This window comes from Plodia interpunctella, chromosome 11, assembly GCF_027563975.2.
Source record: "Plodia interpunctella isolate USDA-ARS_2022_Savannah chromosome 11, ilPloInte3.2, whole genome shotgun sequence".
Taxonomy (NCBI): domain Eukaryota; kingdom Metazoa; phylum Arthropoda; class Insecta; order Lepidoptera; family Pyralidae; genus Plodia; species Plodia interpunctella.
This window is the reverse complement of record NC_071304.1, coordinates 5,522,059-5,542,990: the sequence shown is the minus strand read 5'-3', so window position 1 is coordinate 5,542,990 and position 20,932 is coordinate 5,522,059. Positions and strand designations below refer to the sequence as shown.

At 33.2% G+C, this 20,932-nt stretch overlaps 2 protein-coding genes across 3 annotated transcripts in view; one reads left to right on the top strand and one right to left on the bottom strand.

Moving 5' to 3' along the window:
- Positions 1–17,623, bottom strand: part of yellow-e — a 26,623-nt gene extending 9,000 nt beyond the window's left edge. Inside the window, exons 1-2 of one of the 2 annotated variants that reach the window (XM_053751225.2) lie at positions 17,562–17,623; positions 2,561–2,834 (exon numbers count right to left, since the gene is read on the bottom strand). In XM_053751225.2, coding sequence (XP_053607200.1) covers positions 2,561–2,830 — 270 coding nt within the window. In that variant the 5' untranslated portion in view covers positions 2,831–2,834; positions 17,562–17,623. Of the gene's footprint in view, positions 1–2,560; positions 2,835–11,598; positions 11,758–17,561 lie in introns of those variants that run through there. The other variant, XM_053751224.2, reaches the window with a different exon arrangement.
- On the top strand, positions 14,654–20,852 carry LOC128673414 (uncharacterized). Its single transcript, XM_053751226.2, has 5 exons — positions 14,654–15,012; positions 15,934–16,081; positions 18,968–19,164; positions 19,517–19,737; positions 20,342–20,852. The coding sequence occupies exons 1-5, from the start codon at positions 14,792–14,794 to the stop codon at positions 20,623–20,625; spliced, it is 1,071 nt and encodes a 356-aa protein (XP_053607201.1). The 5' UTR covers positions 14,654–14,791; the 3' UTR covers positions 20,626–20,852.
- The last annotated feature ends 80 nt before the right edge of the window (positions 20,853–20,932 follow it).

Below are 20,932 nucleotides of genomic sequence, written 5' to 3'. Positions count from 1 at the left end.
TCGATAAGATTGCCTACGAGACAATTCTTACGCTATAATGTTTATTTAATTCTTTAGTTCCTGTTTTTCCTTAATCGAAAGTTCTACACGGGCGGATCGTTACAAGTCACAATATTTTTTGTGCAATACTTGCAAAATATGAAATAAAAATTGTAAGAAAAAGATAATATAATCCCGGTAAAATAAATAATATAATAAGACTCAGATAAAAATACGTAGAGCAATTATTTCAAGCTCAGCTTGTCTGATATTATCATTATGGCATTTTATAGGTACCGACTGAGTTTTGATGAAGGAAATCCAAAAGTTTTGAATGCCAGTCACATTTCAAAACGACCTAGCGTATGACTTTTTCTTTTCAAATAGCTTTGCAGATAGCAGTAGTGATTGTCACAGGGCAAACTCTGATAGAGTCCGCCTGCCAAGGTTGGTGTAGTATAGAATTGTTATAGTCTGCTTGCCCTTCACAGTTTCGCAATATACTCAAATCATTGTATCTAAACTTACCTTACAGTATAATTTCCATTCCTAAAATTAATCCTGAAGAAATGTTTGCTGACAGAAAAACTCATTGTACTTGTGAGTAACGCGGTTCAAGCTTGGTTCAAGACAACGACGTTTTTTGATTTATAAAAAATAGTTGCTATTATATTTATGAAAACAAGTAGGTACTTATATTAAAATAAGATTTCTCGCAGGTCTTTTAATTATTTTGATTGGGTACTAAAATAATGTCTTAGCCAGACAACAAAGAAAAAGACCAAAATACGCAGCACATTAATATAGGCCGTCTAAGAACCGGTATTGTGAACCTAAATGCAGATTGAAAGTGCATAGTCTTGGAGCAACTATACGAGTACATATATGCCCTCACCTTGCGTGTCGATATTTCAATATTTTTTTACAGTTCAGAATAAATATTTACCTAATATTTCAATAATTAAGGATTCTTTTCTTAAGACAATTGTAATTTTGAAAAAAATAAAAGATATTTTGAAGAATATTTTACTTCATATTGCAAAATACGCGATGTGGTGTGTTTTGTTAACTTTTAATGTTTAATAACCGCAAACACAATTAATCATAGTCGATTAAACGTAAAGGTTGGTAACTTAACGGATCTAATTATATTATTTGTAGAATTGACTGTTTACCCAATTCATATGTATATTTCTTGATTTTCCGACGTACAACAATGTACACAAGAAACTAGGTCAGATATGCGTGCGAGTGTGAATGATACAATCATATTTCTAGTATCTACGTCAAACTTATTAGACGCGAGATTAGTTTCCTCTTGTTCAATATTACTTAATAGAATTTATTGAAAGCTATAAAAAATGTAAGTGATTACTTCTTACTCATATAAAAATAAGATGTAAAAGTAGAAAACACTTAAGAGTCATAAAGTGTTTTCTGAACATCAAATTTTGAAGAATATCCAAATATTTATCTTTACGCATATAAAGTTTTCTATTGTTAAACTAAGTATTATAATAAGTCAAAAAGTACCTATCATATATAAAAAATATATTTGTATTTAGTAATTAATAAGTAATTATAATAAGTCAAAAAGTACCTATCATAAAAGCAAAAACGAAAATCAAATAAACGTTGAGTACGGGCCATTTAAAAATACTAAAAGCCTCCACGTAATCCTCCAGCCGAGGTAACAAAATCGCAGCGATTCGAGGACACGTCTTGGCAAATCACGATTGCCTTAAATACCGGGACTGATCGATTTCTCGTCGCGTGTACCTAAACATTTAATAGTAGATACTTATCTACTTATAAAATACTTGGGTCATTAATAAATTTACGTTACCTCAAATGTTATCGTGTTACAGAATCTGTCAAGATTGTAGTGGGTAATAAATATGACCGTGTCTTACTTGTTTTATGTATGAGTAAATTAGCGTCATCAGTTTTTGTCTAACTTGTTATATAATATATGTAGTAGAAAGTAGGCCTACAATTTCCTGATACTACTCGAGTCGATACTGACATTGAATACATTGACAGTTGAATGTTAGGATTTAATTAAATTAAAGCAGTTTGCGTGTTAACGAGAGTCATACCATTACAAAACTGGTTTTTACATAGCTATTACCGTGTCAAGATAATCAAGTAGTTAATTTTCGTTAGCACTGCAGAAATTCACAGACTTGCATTTTTAGATGTGTAGGAAATATTTCCGTTGTTAATCAAATGCTTATTAGTTATATCGTCTAATTGGATTTCAATGTAAAGATGAAGCACTATAACTAAGTACCAGGTGGAGAGTACAGGTATCGAGGTATGAAGAGATTTCTTTTGAAATAAGTAGCACCCTTATACTCATTATTATCACGTAATCTATAATACAAGTTTTAAGTCTACATACATAGATCTTTACTTCATATTATAAAAATAAGTCCCCACCTCTTGCGTCTGAACGAACGCGATAAACTCGAACGTTTAGGTGTAGGTATGAATAATTTATAATGATTTTACCCGAAAGCCAAGCCAAGCCCCAAAGCCGTCAAGTCATAAAAATCTTAAAAAATATAAATAAATATACCTGAAGTACGGGACTAACGCCGGGTGGCAGGCTGCGAGGTACCCAGGCCATGGTGGCCGGGATGCCTGCCCTCAACCTTGGGATTCCCAGATAGATCTTGTCCCAGCCGATCTCTAGACCAGTGGGAACAGTATTTTCAGGCTGGAACTTCTCGAGCAACACCGGGTCGGGGGGGAAGTCGAACTGGAGGAGGTTCCATTGGTTGACCACCTCGAGCGTGGCGGTGGCGGTCGCTAGACACGCGCAGAGGAATATAGCACGCGTCCCCATTATCCTGAAACAAAATTTATCATAAGTTAATTTAGTTTGATAAATCTTGAATGCGGTCACGTGGTTAAGGGTTAGAAGGAATACGTCGTGAGAATACATCAGTTAGGCAGTCCTTAGTCAATACAAAAAAAGTGGGTTGCTTCGTAACACTTTGTATTTTAGGTTGATGATTATCAGCTAGTGAAATGAAGAAGGCAATGGGAAACCACTCCTTTAATATTGCCAAGTCGTGTGTGTTTCATTCCACGTAATGAGTACTTAATCATTGCATGTAGATATATAGATGTAAATTTAACAACGCATCGATGAATGGTCGAAAGTGCATTGCGATGAGGTGCGTGAGGCGCTAATATCTCAGATGGTTGCGTAACTGGTGACATGCAGAAATTAGCAGATGTTACTGCTACTATACCGATAGCGACCGCAACAACACTGCGGTTACGATGTCACTCCCGTGACCAACTTTTACTCTCAGTTCAAGGACGCTTCCAAATTTAACCTTAAGATAAATCTTGTTATGCCATTGATTGTTTACTTGTATCTCAAAATAAATATATATGCGGAAATTGTCTCTGCGTCGATTTATTTTTTAGTTAAATTAGTTTTCACTAATTATCTTTTTTTCTTTATTCCTTTGTACCTATACAGCTCATGCTTTTAAAACGCATTATTATAGATTAGATTAGAAAACAAAATTTGGTTTTAGTTTATTTTTACAAGAATTTATTTGAGTGAAATATATACGTTTATTCGGGTGGAATCTTGTAATTACTTTTTGGAGGCAGATATCTACAGCAGATTAAACTAATTTTTTGTGTATGTATAAGGGTATAGGTGTACGTTTCATTTGCATGATAATGTATGATGACAATAAAATAGATTGCGACATAAATATATTTTTTTGTAAAAACTTATACATAACGCCTAAATAGTTTCTTCCTACGTATATTGTTAAAATAATAGCTATAAATTTTACATAAATCCCAATCGTTTTAAAACAATAGGTTGCTTCTTAGAAGTGACATACATGTCACTTCTAAGAAGTGTTATGTTATACTATGAGATATGATCACATCACAATGCACGTGTTTCATGAGGACCAATTTACATGTCACCATCAGTCGTCGTCAGTCAAGCTGTCAACGTACATACAAATGCGTTATTTATGCCATTTTCTAAGGCTTCTTACTATAATTTTACTACTTAGAAGCCGTCCATTAATCACGTGATGTTTTTTTGAGCGTTGTGAGGTTTAAGGCTACAGATCACGTGTATTTTTACCACGCATCACGCCGCTTTTCTGTCTAGAAATCGCGCGTTTGACAATAAAATAAATATACGTGATATCACCCGAAATATCACCAGGGCCCCATTTCAAGCCTCACGTGATTAATGGACGACCCCTTATTGGTTCACTGACTTGAAAAAATGATTAACCGAAAAGAAAATCTTGAAGGTGGATACGAATGTAATAAAAATGACTGCATAATGTTTCTTGTTTACATAACTAAAGGACCTTTGTATTGGACAGCCTTTACGTTTCCTGATTGACTTGTTTATCAGATTCTGTTGGTAAAAGGTGAAATTGAACTGTTTATCATGTGGACCGCATGCCTGCTCCCTGCATTATTGTATAAAAAATCTTTATGCATCGTTGAAAATATAGGAAAATAACCAAATCTAATTTTAAATATCTAACTAGCTACATACCTATTGCCTATGTCGTATCGACTGGATATTGCGAGGCAAGGCCGCACAGCATTCACCATCGCTTAGGAAGTTCCTATTGTGACGCGAGGCAACAACTAGACTATATCCGACACATATTTCACTGGCAAGTAAATCTGCGGATAAAAATTACTTGAAACACGAACGAGTAATTAGCCCGATATGCGTCAAATTAAGAAACGTTTTACGTTGATTAACTGTATTTTTTTATTACCGTAAGACAAAGCACGGCTTTAATACTGATCTGGGACAAAAAGCCTTTAAACCCTAAAAACCTTTTTTTGGAATGTGGAAAAAGAAATCTGATCTCGAGAATTAAACACAATTATGATTTTGTCGTAATGGATATATGCCTATAATTTTTTGGCATCATTTTATATAATATAAACTTGCTAGACTTAAATCTCTGCTAAGCCTTTTTCAATATCATCATTCCTATCGCAAATAAGAAAACTTATTTAACACTCTACTACCTTTGATTGAAGGTTCAATTGAGCGGAAATTTCAATTACTTAAGTATTACTAAGTAATCAACTGTTAAATGATTAGTACTCATGATACACAAATTAAAATTACTCTTAAACGATTGTACGTTTTCAAACACATAATAACACATGCGTCTCTCACTAAATACGGTTACTGGAATCATTGACCTCAATTTTTGTGTATCATTATATCAACGTAAATAGTAATTAAAATATCGTAGATTCTTACTTGGTTTTAAATCACTACTTGAATAAGAACTTGCCACTTAAACATATATATATATATATATATATATATATATATATATATATATATATATATATATATATATATATATATATATATATATATATATATAACGGAATCATTTGTTTTGTTACTCGTTCATGGAAATCTAGTAGATAGATTTAATCTTCTTAATAAATATTTTTCCACGGAACAAATTAAATTACGGAATATAGTAGAACACCAATATAACTGGTAGATTTAAAAATATATATATACTTAGCGATAAAATACTTTGAAATATTACCTATATTTAATAAAAAAACGTATAATAAATACGTAATAAATAACAAAAAATACACATAACACACAGGATTTTTCTTCTTTAATTCTTCATGTAAGCTTTGTATATTGCAGGTGACTAAGCACAACAAATAAGTAGGTATTTCAATTAAATTATAACATTTCCGGGTCACGTATCTAGTTATTATCAAGTAATTTAGTTTAAAAAATAATTAGTTAACTTTACGCAACTGATCAAATAGTAAGGTTTGTGGTCGTAATACTTCGATAGAGTGTTACGTTGAAACAAAGAGTCTCACATACATAAACTGTCTTAAGTAACTATTATCTATAATAAAGTTTGATTAGTGTACTGATATTATTGAAAAATTAGAAAAATATATTTTAACGTACTTATTTTTGTAATTATTTTCGATTGACAGAATAAATAATTAAATTACGACAAAAAAGAAAGAAATATATATTAAAATAGATAAAAAAATATTTTTATATACATATTTATGTAAGAAATACTGCTAAAATAGTGTAGTAGTTTCTTTATTTACTAGCATTTGGTCGCGACTTCGCCCGCGTGTTTTCCTTCCAAGGAAAAAATCGAAGTAAAATTTCCAGCAGTACTGAATCTAAACAGTTGCGTGTCTTGTCGTTTTTCCTGCAATATGTCCCGTTTCCTACAATGTATCTCGTATTGCTACCAGCCAATGTGTCATACCACATCCCGTTAGAGCATAGATATGACATTGTCGATACTAATCTTCTACTTGTTAATTTTAATTATTTGATTTCATCTTTTACACAATGGCCTGGCGCTTGATGGTTTTGTGTTACTATTTCCAACAGCTATTGTACAGTCAACAGCACATCAACCTACCAAAATTCGCTATTACCGCGCCATAGAAGTGCATGCAGGGCAACTTGATATGCTGTTGACTGTACTAGTAAATAGTAATACTTGAAATCAGAACCACACCATCAACAAAACATATTAGGTAAACATTTTCAAATAAAGTACTTATGGCATAATATATCAGTTTGATCTTATTACTTATTTTATCTTAATGGTAGGGTCAATCGCTACCTTAACGGTGGAGCCACACCATAAATCTTCAGTACGCAATCAGTTGCTGTTGCGGTGACCAGCAGCTGTAGTTATGTCATGAGATCAGTTTACTGCACCTTGCTCTATTAAACCTCTATTGCCATACGCAAATCTTAAAGGTCAAGTGAAACTTGATATAGCATTGAGTTTTGTGTACCACATAATAAGGTAGATTGATGAGTATTGTCTTACTAAGTATGTAGTGAACTGGATTATAATTTAAAGGTACATCATTATAACTATCATCAGTTTCGTTCTCATTTACAATATAATCATTGAAGATGATGTTTTTATTTATTTTAAATTTTTTAACTTTTTTACATTATACGTACCATGTATCTTTGTTGAAGGTTTACAATTTATTGGTCAGGTACGATTCGGGGCGGCCTTATTGAGTAAGTTATAGATTTGTAATGATCATGTATTGACCTTAGGAGTGTTAATCAAGTAATATATTAAATAAATTGAAATTATTTCGAAATAATTAAAAATAATTTTGTAATAATTAAATTATTCCATATTTAATATACACCAAAGTTAATGATAAAAATTTTATGATAGATAGTTTTATGTTAATTTTTAATTTAACAAGTTTTTTCTCGCGGCTTCGTTCGCGTTTATTTTGTGCGTCTGCTAATAATTTATTATCGTCAATATCTCGGGTTCTGAGCAACATATCGCGATGAAACCTATTTTAAGTTAGACTATCCCCTATACAGTTGTGCAAATAAATGCATCAAGTTTCATCTAGTAGTTTTTGCGTGATGCGTGAACAAATATACAAACAGGCAAAAATTAAGTAAAACTTGTTTTGGCTTCTTCTAATCCCATTCCCCATAATTATTTTTCTTTAATATTTATTATGTACAGACATGACCCACTTACAGTTTTATTATATGTATAGATTTATGTAAACTTTATTGCACAAAATCCAATAACTATGTAAGGCACATATAGTGTACTTAAGGCTAAGAACATTAACAAACAGTCTATCTTCGTGTTGGTATTATATTGATAGATAAAAATATTTATCAATGTTACATTTTCCATTAATCAAATTGTTCTCTTTTTTTATTTAAATAATTTGTAATGTATCCATTTATAATTTCAAGGTGTGTGTATACAAACAAATAAAACTGTTTTAAATTAGTCGAGATAACCTACATCATAATCCTGTCGTACCTGCCTTATAAAAGACTTCAACGAGTTAGTTCGAAGAACATCGTAACTCGTCTTGTTTACCAAAACATAGCGTATGCTCAGTGACGCAACCTCACGTTCTTATGGGAAAGTTGCCGTGTTTCTTACCTAAAACGGTCCATAGTGCAGCTTATTACTTAGAACAAATCTGAACCAGATTCATATAAAGATGTAATCGTAAGAAACGTCTCTTTGCGCAAGGATAACTAGTGGTGACTGTGTGGACTGAGGTCTGTGCCTTGCTCGTCTCTAATTCCGCAAGTCATTTTGAATAAGGTACTTGTATATACTAAACTGGAGAAACATTTTATGTAATCATATAGACGTCTCATTTCCTATATCAGTTTTTGTATGTTAATATATACTGAGGAACACCATAATGTTAACTTCTACAATCTAATTTAACAAACACGAAATATAATATTTAAGGAATTAGTTTTTGAACTCTTTGAACCGAATAATACATTTATTTAAATATTTTTTAAAAAGTGCCTATTTGATTAAATGAATTTCGACCCTGGAGAAAATAAAGACCACTGAAAAAAGACAATTGAACAACAATAGGATCGCAGTTCGATCGGAGCGCGCGGGATTTAAAGCACAATTAATAATTGATGTACGTAATTATATTTCTATACTAAAACAAGAAACGATATGAAATTCTTAAACATTGCAAAATCTGTTGATATTTATGAGCATGATTAACATCGGTAATTATTAAACATCTTTAAAGTTATATATTTATGAGAAGAACCTAGATACCTGATTAAGGCTTATGAGAATTGAATGTACCTAAACTTAAAATATGCCAAGCAATTTATGTAATGCGAACAAAGCATTGTTTTATTCTATGTCAATGATCAATCATATGCTAGCTATGGTCGGTATTTACATAATTTGTCCTAATTTGACATGGAACTATTTGTTAACACGTTAACACACCTGTGTTCGTAATGTTAATTTTTATTAATGGTGTCAAATTTATAATGCGATTTTTTACAGATAACTTGATATATTCTGGGTGTGACATGTTTGAGCTGATTATAGACACCATTCATTACGCTTCTTTTTTCATTATTCGGTAATCAATCAAAGTTTTATAGAATAACTATTTATAAATGGATCTTAAATTACATAAGTATGAAAATATTAATACTGAAACATTTTTATTTACTGGTAAATAATTACTTTTTGTTTTTTTTAAGCAATTTTATTATCTATTCAATACACTAATTTGATAATCACAATGTTATCTTCACCAGAAAGTGTGAGTCATATTGATATACAAAGTCATGTGGCCCGAGTATTTAAACCTAGAACCTTTTGATGCTATGCCGGCGTTTAATCACTGAATCACTACAAGAAACCCACAGAAAGCTTATGCCAAATTAAGAATTTATAAATTCGCAGTAAAAGCGAAATCATTGAACCACGTGCGTGAGCGCAATCTTAAATACTTTCACTGAGGTTACATTGTGTGTGAATTGCAAGCTTTGCAAAATATATTTTTTTATTCCTTATTGTTATCTGATTATATGAGTTATCTAAAATTTTATACATTAATATACTTTAAATTTAATTTTTTATTGTAAAATTTGATATACGAGAATGCGAAAAATCGTTCAGTATCGTTGTTTAGCCTGGCTTTTGTTTTTTCTTTTTATGTCAAATTCACAGTTAAATGAGCGATAGATCAAAATAACTTCCTGCGCTTGTTAGAGATACATTGCGCTAATGTTTGTAAACATCTCACCGTAAAATTATCGGACAATGAACTATTGTTTAGGAAAGATAGGTATTACTCAATTACATCAACATTATCCCCATGTTCGCCAACAATGAGCGTTTCCTCAAGGATGACCATATATTTCATACCTGAGCGGGTTTTGTCTAATTTTGTTGAGGGTATTCATGTGCGGTATATATCTCGATCTAGAAATAGGACCCCTCCATATTCTCCACTAAATATATATCTAAACGATGAAAAGGTTTGTCTGCTGATACACAACAAAACCATTCTCAAAGACGGTTGACGACAGGATTTTATACGACTTCCATAAAAGAAGGAGGTTAATAAACATATTTTTAATGCGAAACTGTAAAAGAATATTCACTTGTGATTCAAAATTTGAAGTTAAAATATATCGTACCGGTTTCTAATGTTATTATATAACGAAACATTTTTTACTAGGTTTTTATGTGCATTGTTCCTTTATCCAGCAGTGGCGTATTAAACGGTTAAATGACATAAAAATACTTCAACAATGTCCTCTACGTACTTATATCTATCTTAACTATTCATTTCTCCACAGACTAGTCGTAATATTAAAAAACAGTATTATTACTTATTCCCTGTCAAACGTCTATGTAAATGAAACGCCTATATTATTTCTCCTATTCTCTTGAGCTATCATTAAACACATGATTAAATAGACTAACACTACTTACAACGTTTATCCAAGCAGAGATTACTATGAATTTCAAAGATTTACCAAAGAGGATGTAAAGCGTAATGTTCATTCACGCGTGTCATGAGATAATCAACTTAATCACATGTTCCGGCCTGATTTATGAGAACTCTATTACATGACGATTAAGATTTATAGCGTCTTGCATTCTATTGTCTACGCGTGTAACAACTTAAACAAATTCAAAATGTATCTAAAAGAAATACTTATTTCCAAATTGCCAATTAACATCATCAAGCGATCGTCAATATGTGTACGTATTTGAATCTGAAACGGTTCTCCGACAATTGCTTCGACTACGAACGTTTCGTTGACAAAATGTTTCGACATTGTGTTGATGATGATATAGTTCAACATATATATTTTAAACTAAACTTAAACTATAATTACATAAAAATATATATATAAGTAGTTGATTGATTTTTGTCATAAGAAATCGAGACCAAACGCCATTTATTTCATTTAGCATTTCCCCATATTATTCAGGTATAATCAAAAACTTTACTTTTCGTGATCAAAATGTTGATTCCCTAAGACGAAATCTCCCGGTACGATCCGTGCGTGATCCATAGTATGTAATATTATAATAAATTATTAAAAAATGCGTCCCGGGATTTATCGAACTTTGCTTATCATTACTAAATGTTAAAGAGTATATATACATAGTTAAATAAGGAAATCCTACTAATATTACAAATGCGAAAGTTTGGATGTGAAGATGTGCGTGAGGATGTTTGTTGCTCGTTCATGCAAAATCTCCACGGATTTCGATGAAATTGTACATAGTTTTATAGAATAAGAAAAGCACATAGTAGGGGTACATGTTATCCCGAAGTTCCCACTAGCGTTACTCATTAATAAACCACTGCAAATTAACTTAATAAGTTTATAATATTTCCGTTACAAACACATTATAATTATTTTAAAACTTGCATATTTACAGCTTGTAAGGTCAACCTTTACAGTTTGCAACATAAAATTCAATTAGGACACTGCACTTTCCGAAACCGCCGTGTACTTATCTGTATCTATCGACGCCGTTCTAGCATAATGCAAAATACGTGACACTTTACCATGTCGATTGTCGAACAAATAATATGTATTTCGATTTTTAAATTCAAGATTTCAATACACAAATTTATTAAAGTATTGGAACATTTTTCAGGACTAATGAAACTTATCCACTTGACTTGACCAGGCCGTTTTATAAAACAAATAGAGTATATCTTAAAAAAAAAAATTTGGATTGTAGATAGTACCTGTGCTGAATTTAGATCGCCGTGCGTAATGCCGGTATGATACGATATCGGACACGTGAGAATCGCGGACTGCGCGAGAAACGCGTGCGAGCTGCGTGCTTGCGAGTTACTGCGTGCTGCAGACACCATCGCGACCGCCGAATTTCCTCGCCCCTCTACACACAAACACCTCGAAAGTAAAAGTGGTCGATCCTGAAGGCGTGGCTGCAGACATACCTCGACATTGCTCGCTTTAAACAAAACTATTATCGCACAAACAACAGCCGCGATTGCTGAACGTGATACGCACTTCACGATTTTTTTAGGCCGGAAATGTCAAGGTCGAATCGCGTTTTATTAACCTAGCGTGAAAATCGGACCCTGGTAGTTATTCTATTTCTAAATTTAAATAAATGATTAAGCTAGCTTCACATTCCGTACAGCAACGTCTATTGATAGTCAAATGGATAGAGTGCACACTAGAAAGCACTTATTTTTCGCAACATACTATGGAAATGGTTTCTTAAAATATATTATATACCTAAACAAATAAAAAATATTCTTCCAAAAAATGTATTGTTTCTGTACATTCGACGACAAATCAACCAAAACAGTCTCATTATAAATTTGCTGCTATTACTGCAGCTTTAAGGTCCATATTACATTACTCTATATTACATTGTACATAGTCCTTGGTATACGGTTGACTGTAACGCAATTTTCATTTGCAATAAATTAATTTTAATGAAATTGTGTTTTACATGGTCCGGTACATCTTATAGATCCGATCGATTTTGACATATTTGGGTTGGATGCAATCTGTTTGGAACCACCTCGCTGTAGGCCTGCCAACCCACCGGCACCGTTTCGAAGGGATTACATTTTGACATTTTAAGGCTGTAGGTACAATTGCAATCGGTCCTTATTAAATGATTTTTAACTTTAAATTATGTCAATGTATTCAATCCTAAACTGTGGGAATCATTTTCTCCTTAGGATCTGATAATGAAACATATTTTGATGAAAAGTTTATTGACTTTTACCCACAGCATCACTCATGCTTGTATTTCTCACAGAAATAATACAATAAAACGTACGGTCCGCCTAAGTTCAAACTAAGTAATAATAATAATTATTAAACAATAATTAATAACTAAGTAATAAATAATATGCCGATTGGAAATAAAACAATTTGTATCAAATCTAGTGGTTTTTACGCCACTGATTAAGAGATGACCGCTCTTTAATGCAAGTTTTTTGTTTCAAGTTTGCATAATTTAATTTAGTTTTATTTTGGCCTAGTTGAAATTTCTAGGGTGCAAACAATGATGCTAGATCAATAGCACTTGCTAAGGTACTATTTCAGCATCCCTTGATTCTCGCGCCCTCGGCTGCAGCCTAATTAGCCTACGAGTTTATAAGGATCTGCAAACCACCTGCCTAATGAATTATATATAATAATAAATTATGTAGTTAGGGGGATAATTAATAAAAGATTGGATACATTACGTCCTGTCTAACTGCGTAAAAATGCCCACCTCTGCCATTTTTCAACCTCCACGCAAAATTGAACCGTTTAATTAGTCTTCTAGTTGCAATACAGTGATTTACAGTGATTAACTGATTGGATAACGTTGCAAGTAGCTCTGCGCGTACCCTTGTGGGCAAAGTGACTTAGAGAGTGAGATTAGCGGAGGTTTTGCCTTGTATTAAATATAATTATAATAAAAAAATAATGTAAACAGCAAAAAATAGAGGTTAATATAATATCTAAAACAATGCACGATACCTAAAGAAAATTATAATGTATAGATCAGTAAAAGAAATACAATAGAATCATTTATTTGTACACTATATATAAGTTACATAAAAGTTACACTTTGTTGACTATATATAAAACCTACTGAATCATTATCAGGAAGACTTACTTACAACTACAAGCTACACAAAATAAGGAAATACATGAAAAAATGCCTTTATTATTATTTAATTAGGTTATAGCGGCACGCATTTAGAATATTATTTCTCAATTCAATTGTTTATCTACGTCTCGTACCAAATATTAATTTTATCACTTTACTGTTTATATCATTGACAATAATGGAACATAGATATTTAGACAAATTGTGTACTACGTGCGGGTATATATATTAATTTAAAGTTAATCAATTGAATAAAATCTAATCTATCCTTCTGGGGCTTACTTATTCTGTTATTCGAATAGGTACTAAAATAAATGTGTACCCACAGCTGTTCGCGTGCTAAATAGCGCAATAACATTCAGTTCCCAGGCGCATACAATCGGGCCTTTTTGTGCTGATCAATAAAATGGCATGGTACAGTGGCTGCAGAGGAAACCCGAGCCCAACCCTCGTTGCCTTTCCCGCACCGACACAATTAGAGCGAGAAGTCTTTCGGTCACTATCAATTTACATACGAGTCTGTCAGTTTCACTTCGCTTATTAATCGTATTATTTAATTCTGGTTGTGATTTACACGGAAGCGCGAAATGATACGTCAACCTTCTTGTAAAAAATTTAAACTGTATTATATTTATGAGATCAAATTTATTTCATATTCAAATACATTCACTAGATACGTGGTAATCTAAGCTTCTACATTGTTAGTTACATTGTAGGTTAAGAAACTACTGTAACTCAAAAGTTGCACTAAGTACCTAGTTCGTTTAACCAACTACCAACAAAACCATTGTTACTATATAGAGGAAATAAATCCAACACCAATATGGTGAAAAAATTACAATATATTCTAGCCAAACTTTCTCGATTTGGATGGAATCTATTTTTCACTCCCAAGCAATGATTAGTTGAATTAGAATTATATTTTTCTAAAGAAATAAAAATTTAAATCTTTATCACATCTATTTAAATTCATAAGGTAAACCTTAAGTTATGAAATACCTACTCTTCGTTATCATTTAATGTTTTTATGTAGGATCAGCATATTAGCATTCCTTACAACAAGCAATGCTTTTATTAGCTAAGTAGCAACAACATCGAATTTACAAAAACATCACAATACCTACAAGAATCACACAAATTTCTTGAAATTACAAAATTACGGGTAATTTCGCTAACAAACACAAGTTTCCAGTAATCAAAATTATGCTACGTGTTATACCTACACGTACAGAAACAGATATCCATCTAATACGGTATTAGCAGTCATTGGGGTATGAAATCGGTATTAAACGATGTGTTACCGTTACTGGTTATGTTTTAGCATGTGTTTGGTTTCACTGTGGGAGGAAGGAGCTGGTCATCCTGGCAACCTGGTGTGGAGCGGAGGACCCGTTCATATGGAGTGTGAGCACAGCGCTGACTATCTCACTCACAGCGGCCAGCATGTCAAGGATAATGTGATAGCTATTAAAGCTGTTACCTACAGCGATGAAGTCTATGTTATCACTCCCAGGTAATTCATTTAAATTTAATAAAACGATAAAAGATATTTTTACGTTGTTAACACAAACATAGACGTAAGAATATTTTAACAGGAACAAGACCTTGAAAAGTCATGTTTATCCTTATGGCTTATATCAAAATTCGTAGAACAAAAATTGCTATTGATCATAGTCAGCTTTCTAGTCCTACCGAAATTGCTCGTGTTTTACTAATAACCCAACATAAATTAGCCATAACACATGTCATATTTTGTTATTTCATGATTTTTTGTGTCATGGAAGTCAGTTAAGTTTTTTGACTATACTTTTGAAAAATGCAAGTAATGCAACACGCAACACCTTTTCTTATTAAGGCTTTTGACCTTGTGTGTCAAGCACATAATGCAAATCAAAGTAATTATAGCTTACCGATCTATGTGATAAATTGTTTCTACTTGATTTAAAGACTTGTCGCCAGCGGCTTTGACCGCCAAAACTATTGAGAAGTACCTAAGTACTTAATAAATTGCATCTTTCGTTTATTTTCTCTATTGAAAACCTCTTCGTTTGTTATTCTAAATTTCATACTCCACGAAATTATTTTTATTTGTAAGTAGAATAATAATATGCACGTAATGACACAGAGACAAGAGCAGCTCACCTCATAGCTCAGAGCGAGCTAACTCTCACTAACAAAAAAGGGTTAGAGCATCCTAGAAAACCCTTCTCAACTTTTTTATGCACTTAATATATTTTGTGTGGTTTGTGTTGATGGATAAACCAAACCCATGGAATTCCATGGGTTTGGTTTATCCAGGTAGGTACTCCGTATACCTACTAATTCATGACCAAACCACATACGTGAATCAAAGCGAGGAGAACTTTTATAAAATATTTAAAGCCCAATGCAAAAGAGACAAAAGCCAAGCCTTAGAGATTTATTTATTCTCCAGATTCAAGAGGGGAGTAATGGCGACGGTTTGGCAAGTGGTCCGAGGTCGCGCCGGTCCTGAACTCCTGGCCTTCCCGTCCCTCCGCCCTCACACCGTAGGGGACTGCGATGCCATACAGAACGCGATTGACATCCACCTCGATCATATAGTAAGCATAGAATTTATAGTTTTTAGTACGAGGCAAAAGAAAGGATATAACTCAAGTAGAAAATTATTTATAGCAAATTATAGTTATCGCGATACTCAAACTATATGATGGACCAATTTTTTATTTCTCGATATTTATTTCTTGTTTTTAATAACTTCATTGCACAAAAAATAATCACATAAAAAGATAGATAAATGTTTATTTTAAACTGCTATAGAAAGTTTATTGGTTGATCGCACGCGACATCGCATTTCATCAAAAAGTATTAAACACCAGTTCTTGTGTAAGCATATAGGTACTCCTTACTTATTTATGCATAAGTTGTTTAGGTGTTAAATGGTTTTTATCGCACTTTAACTGCTGAGCAGTTTTGAGTCAGATTTACAAAATCCAAATTGTCAAGATTGATTGTCAAGAGTGATTTTCCAGTAATCCAGAAAGTCATAAAATAATAGTTTTATAATATTATCGATCGAATAGTATCTTAGACAATGATGTTTTGCCGTTGTTTTATGGTTGTGACCTCCCACATAATTATTAGGGTCTATAAACTTAAGCAATGGGTTTGTAAACTTAAACAATGAAAACCGTGGGGCCGATCTCATACGAGTTGCTTCACTGATAGATCGCACACCTTGTATCGATGGCTTGGGTAACAAAACAATACCCGTAATTGTTGCTTATTAACCGTCAGTAGAACGGTATACTATAATATGAAACATTACTTCGGACCGTTTTAATGTATGGCTCGAAATCCTTGGCGTTCAAAAAATAAGGTGAAGCTCGCCTTCTACTGTTTGAGCGAAAATAATTGATTTTTGATGTTAACGTACAGGTAATTAAATTTATCACGATCTAAGTATATGTTACATAGGAACAGAAAATCGTGTGAGATTAACATTTTCTTCTCCATGCATAATACTTACGGCTGTGTAAACGAGCCCTATATATGTAAGTTACCAGCTGAAGAACCGGAAAGCAGCATGAACATTTGCAAGAGATCGGTACTAACATCGTTTAATTAACACAAATTCACATAATTAATAATACTATGAGGGGAAACAGTACCTCAGTAGGTGTTGTAGCTTATTGTGTAAGATATGATTGATACTATCATTATATGTATGTCACTATAGGGAATCTGACAGAGATACTAGGTATGTTTTGTTTGACTTGTAAACTTTACAGGTATTTACTCGTAATCCTTGCGGCGTAACTTCTTGGTAAAACTCGTTTTTACCACTGTCGCTCAATAGAACAAATAGAGAAAAGAGAGATTTAGTCACTGGGAAAATAAAAAAAATACTTAGTAGTTTTAAAATATTGTAGGTAATAAATTTATCTTGTAAAGAAATTAAATTAAATTCTCCTGAGGGACGTACTTTGGAGAATTAATGCCATCTTAATCCAGCGGTAACAATAAGGTACCTCCTGAGTCACTTTAAATGTTGTAAAAATGTATCACAAAAACTAAACTCACCTGAAGGTTGAAAACTATGAACAAGCCAAAGCAAACCTTAACTTTTACTAACAGTTAGGCATAGAACGAAGCTCTATTTTATTACCCCCACTAGGTTAGATTGGTTGATGGAGCTGAATAAACGTCAACATGCTGTTGCCATTGCATCGCGGCAAATCTAATAAAAATATAGTCTCACACACCATCAATGAACTACAAACTTAGTATGCATGCATCTCTATGCATACTACTAAGTATGTAGCTCATTGATACGTATATAGAATACCTACTCCCTCATCAAGTACAGGCACATATACTTAGGTACTCGATCATTATTATAAAATCCTGTTGGTTTCACTTCTAGAAATACTATGTTATTAACTACTTAGTTCATTTTCAAATTTATGAGTGCAATCGTTTGCTGAGCCAAATAAATTAATTATAAAAATGCTGTTTAGAACAACTTCATATAGATAATCAAATCTCACAATTTCCGTAAAACTTGCTTCACGCGTTGCAAGACCAAGCGACAACATATTTTTTTCACTAAGTGCAATCTTCTCTTTCCAGACGATAGTACTTAAATGTGTTCACATAAGAGTACTAAATACACAAATATTTAAGGAATTATTATTATTTTTTGCTTATATTTGCTTTAATCTACCTGCCTTTATAATGATCGGCGTCGTTGTTCACTACACCATTACTTGTGAAATCCATATATTTTTTAAATGTACTATATTAGACATCATAAAAATTCAATGTATTTACATTATTATATTAAATGTATTGTACCTGTCGAAGTATGTGCGAAGTACCTGTTTACTAAGACATCGAGACATATCTGAGGCTGTATTCAACCTTACTATTTGTGTAGGAATCACACAAATAGTAAGGTTTATGTATAATTTATTATGGTTTTACCCGAGCGAAGCCGGAACGAGCCGCTAGTAATCCTATAAGTATACTTATAAGATCCATTCCATACTATCCCGACTCTACACTACTTGTATCTCTACTTGCTCTACCGACCTCATATTGCTTCATATTCCGTCGTTATGGGTAATGCAGACTAGTCATATAAATAATTATTTATTTTTCTTATACGTTAGGAACTCGGAGTTATGAAAAAACTATATAACCACCTGCTTATATAAATACTTACAGCAATTCCTGAGAAATAAACTTAAAATTGAATTTCATAATTATTAATGGAAAAATACAAATATGATTATTTATTTTAGATACAAACATAGACATTAGTCTCAACATAAATGTACTATTAGTATTCTAAGAAATTCTACGATATATCAAAAGTCGTAGCACGGTTCTATCGATATTTTAAATTTGTTGATTTAAAATTTGTCATACCTACCTATTTCAAAAGAATTTAGAATATGGCATAGTACGGTTGTTGTTTATTTCAGGGCATATTGTGGATTTTGGACAGTGGTACAGTAGAATCGCTGGAGTCGCCGCGTTGCACATGTCCGCCGAAGGTGGTAGTCGTCAGCATATTGCTGAGGAAGGTCACCAGGAACATAGACCTTTCCTCACTTACCATGTCTACGTCGTTGCTCCAAAGCATTGTAGTGGAGTACGAGTTAGGAGCAAAGCCTTTTATGTAAGCATACTATTTTACAAACTTTTCCGAATTACTTAACTTAGGTGTAATCAATGCATATGTAATTTTTTTCTTATAAATCGGAGGCCTATGACGAGATGGCCGGATGACATCAAAAAATCAGACAAAGAATGGCAAGAGAACACCAAGGATAGGAATGCGTGGAGGAAGTTAGGGGAAGTTTTTGCCCAGCAGCGTGACCAACTATTAAAAAAATCCGATGCGTATGCTCATTCTAAACATTGGCCTCATAATAAAACAGTATAAGGGCCAGAACCCAAATAATCTGAGATACAAATTCTTAGTCCTAAAACCCCGTTTTCCTTTTTTATTCATACTGTGGTTGTTCTAGATACATATCAGACGCAGCTCGTGGTGCCATCTTAGTCCACGACGTGACCTCCGGCTCAGAATGGTCAGTGCTGGCGTGTCCTCCCGCAGCTGGTCTCCAGCTGGCCCTGGTGCGTCAGACACCCGCTACTATGTTAGTTATGGTCAGACTTCATTACCAGGGCTTACTGGAGTTGGACACCGCCAGTCTACGAAGGAAGAGTTCGCTTGCTCCACTTAGAGGTACGAATAGTACGATAGTCATTATACTTTCTTCTAGGTTTCTGCTATTCATGTGTAGATTGTGAAAAGGGATGATAGATACATATAAGTATGATTTGTATATACATATGTAAACCATAGGCTAAACGACATCCTCACGGCTAAGAATCGTGGTTGCCATTTTGTGGAATGAAACATTACAACGACTTTATGTGTAATATTACTGGAGTGATTTGCCATTCCCTACATAAGTAGATATTCTTCCCATTTTGTACATGGAGTTCGCAAAAACTACGAACTGTTTTGCGATAATGTATAGCCGGCATAAGACTGCGAAGGTTCTTTGTTAGAAGTTGAAGCAAAGTACAGATAGGGTATAGGGTACACATATAGCCATATACAAGGTGTTTGCCAAACACCTTGTATATCCAAATCAATCGATGGAATCTGCAGTGCTCGATATTATTCAATGTCAGGTTTGACCAAATCCTATGTAGGTACGCAGTTCGGTTTCAAAATAAGTAGGTACCTAAATAGAAGGGTACCTATTAGATTATTATCAATACTTAGGTAGTCTTAAGTTTTCGTAAACATGGATTATTAAAACAATCTTTTTATATTTCAGTGTTTGGTGAAAATTCAAAACGTGTTTCCATCCTCGGGTTTGACTCGCACCACGTGTACCTACGTCACAGGGAGTGCTCCGACGTGCTCGTGTGGAACACCAAAGAGGCCTACAACGCGTCCAACCTGATCAGCATTCACTCTCCCGGCCCGCGGCTCACGCCCACCTCTGTATCCGCAGACCCTCTCAAACAGTTACTGATAGTGCTCGATTCAGATTATGGAGACACTATCCATACAAATCTGCCCACTTATCATAGAATAACCTATATTGGCCAAATTTAATTATATTTTTACGATATTTAATTAAGTACATAATAATATCGCATTTCATTTTTTTTTCAGTCGTTTTCTCATATCACAATATGTTTTCAGTCGTCATTCAATATTGAACAATACATAACTAATCGACAGCATCAAGGTTAACAACTTTCGGAATATTAATTGAATAATCGATGGATAAAATATTAAGGACCTATGTATAACTAACCTAGACAAATCCTTTTGACTGATAATTTCCTTTAATACCAATTTTTTAATGTAAGTAATAGTTGATCTTGCCAAACATAAAATTTTAAATGGCGGGATGAAG

Excerpts from the sequence above, each read along its gene's own strand:
- LOC128673414 (XM_053751226.2), top strand. The coding sequence starts at position 14,792 with ATGTGTTACCGTTACTGGTTATGTTTTAGCATGTGTTTGGTTTCACTG. Across the intron at positions 15,013-15,933 it reads GTCTATGTTATCACTCCCAG|ATTCAAGAGGGGAGTAATGG; the intron begins GTAATTCATTTA and ends TTTATTCTCCAG. Across the intron at positions 19,738-20,341 it reads TTCGCTTGCTCCACTTAGAG|TGTTTGGTGAAAATTCAAAA; the intron begins GTACGAATAGTA and ends TTTATATTTCAG.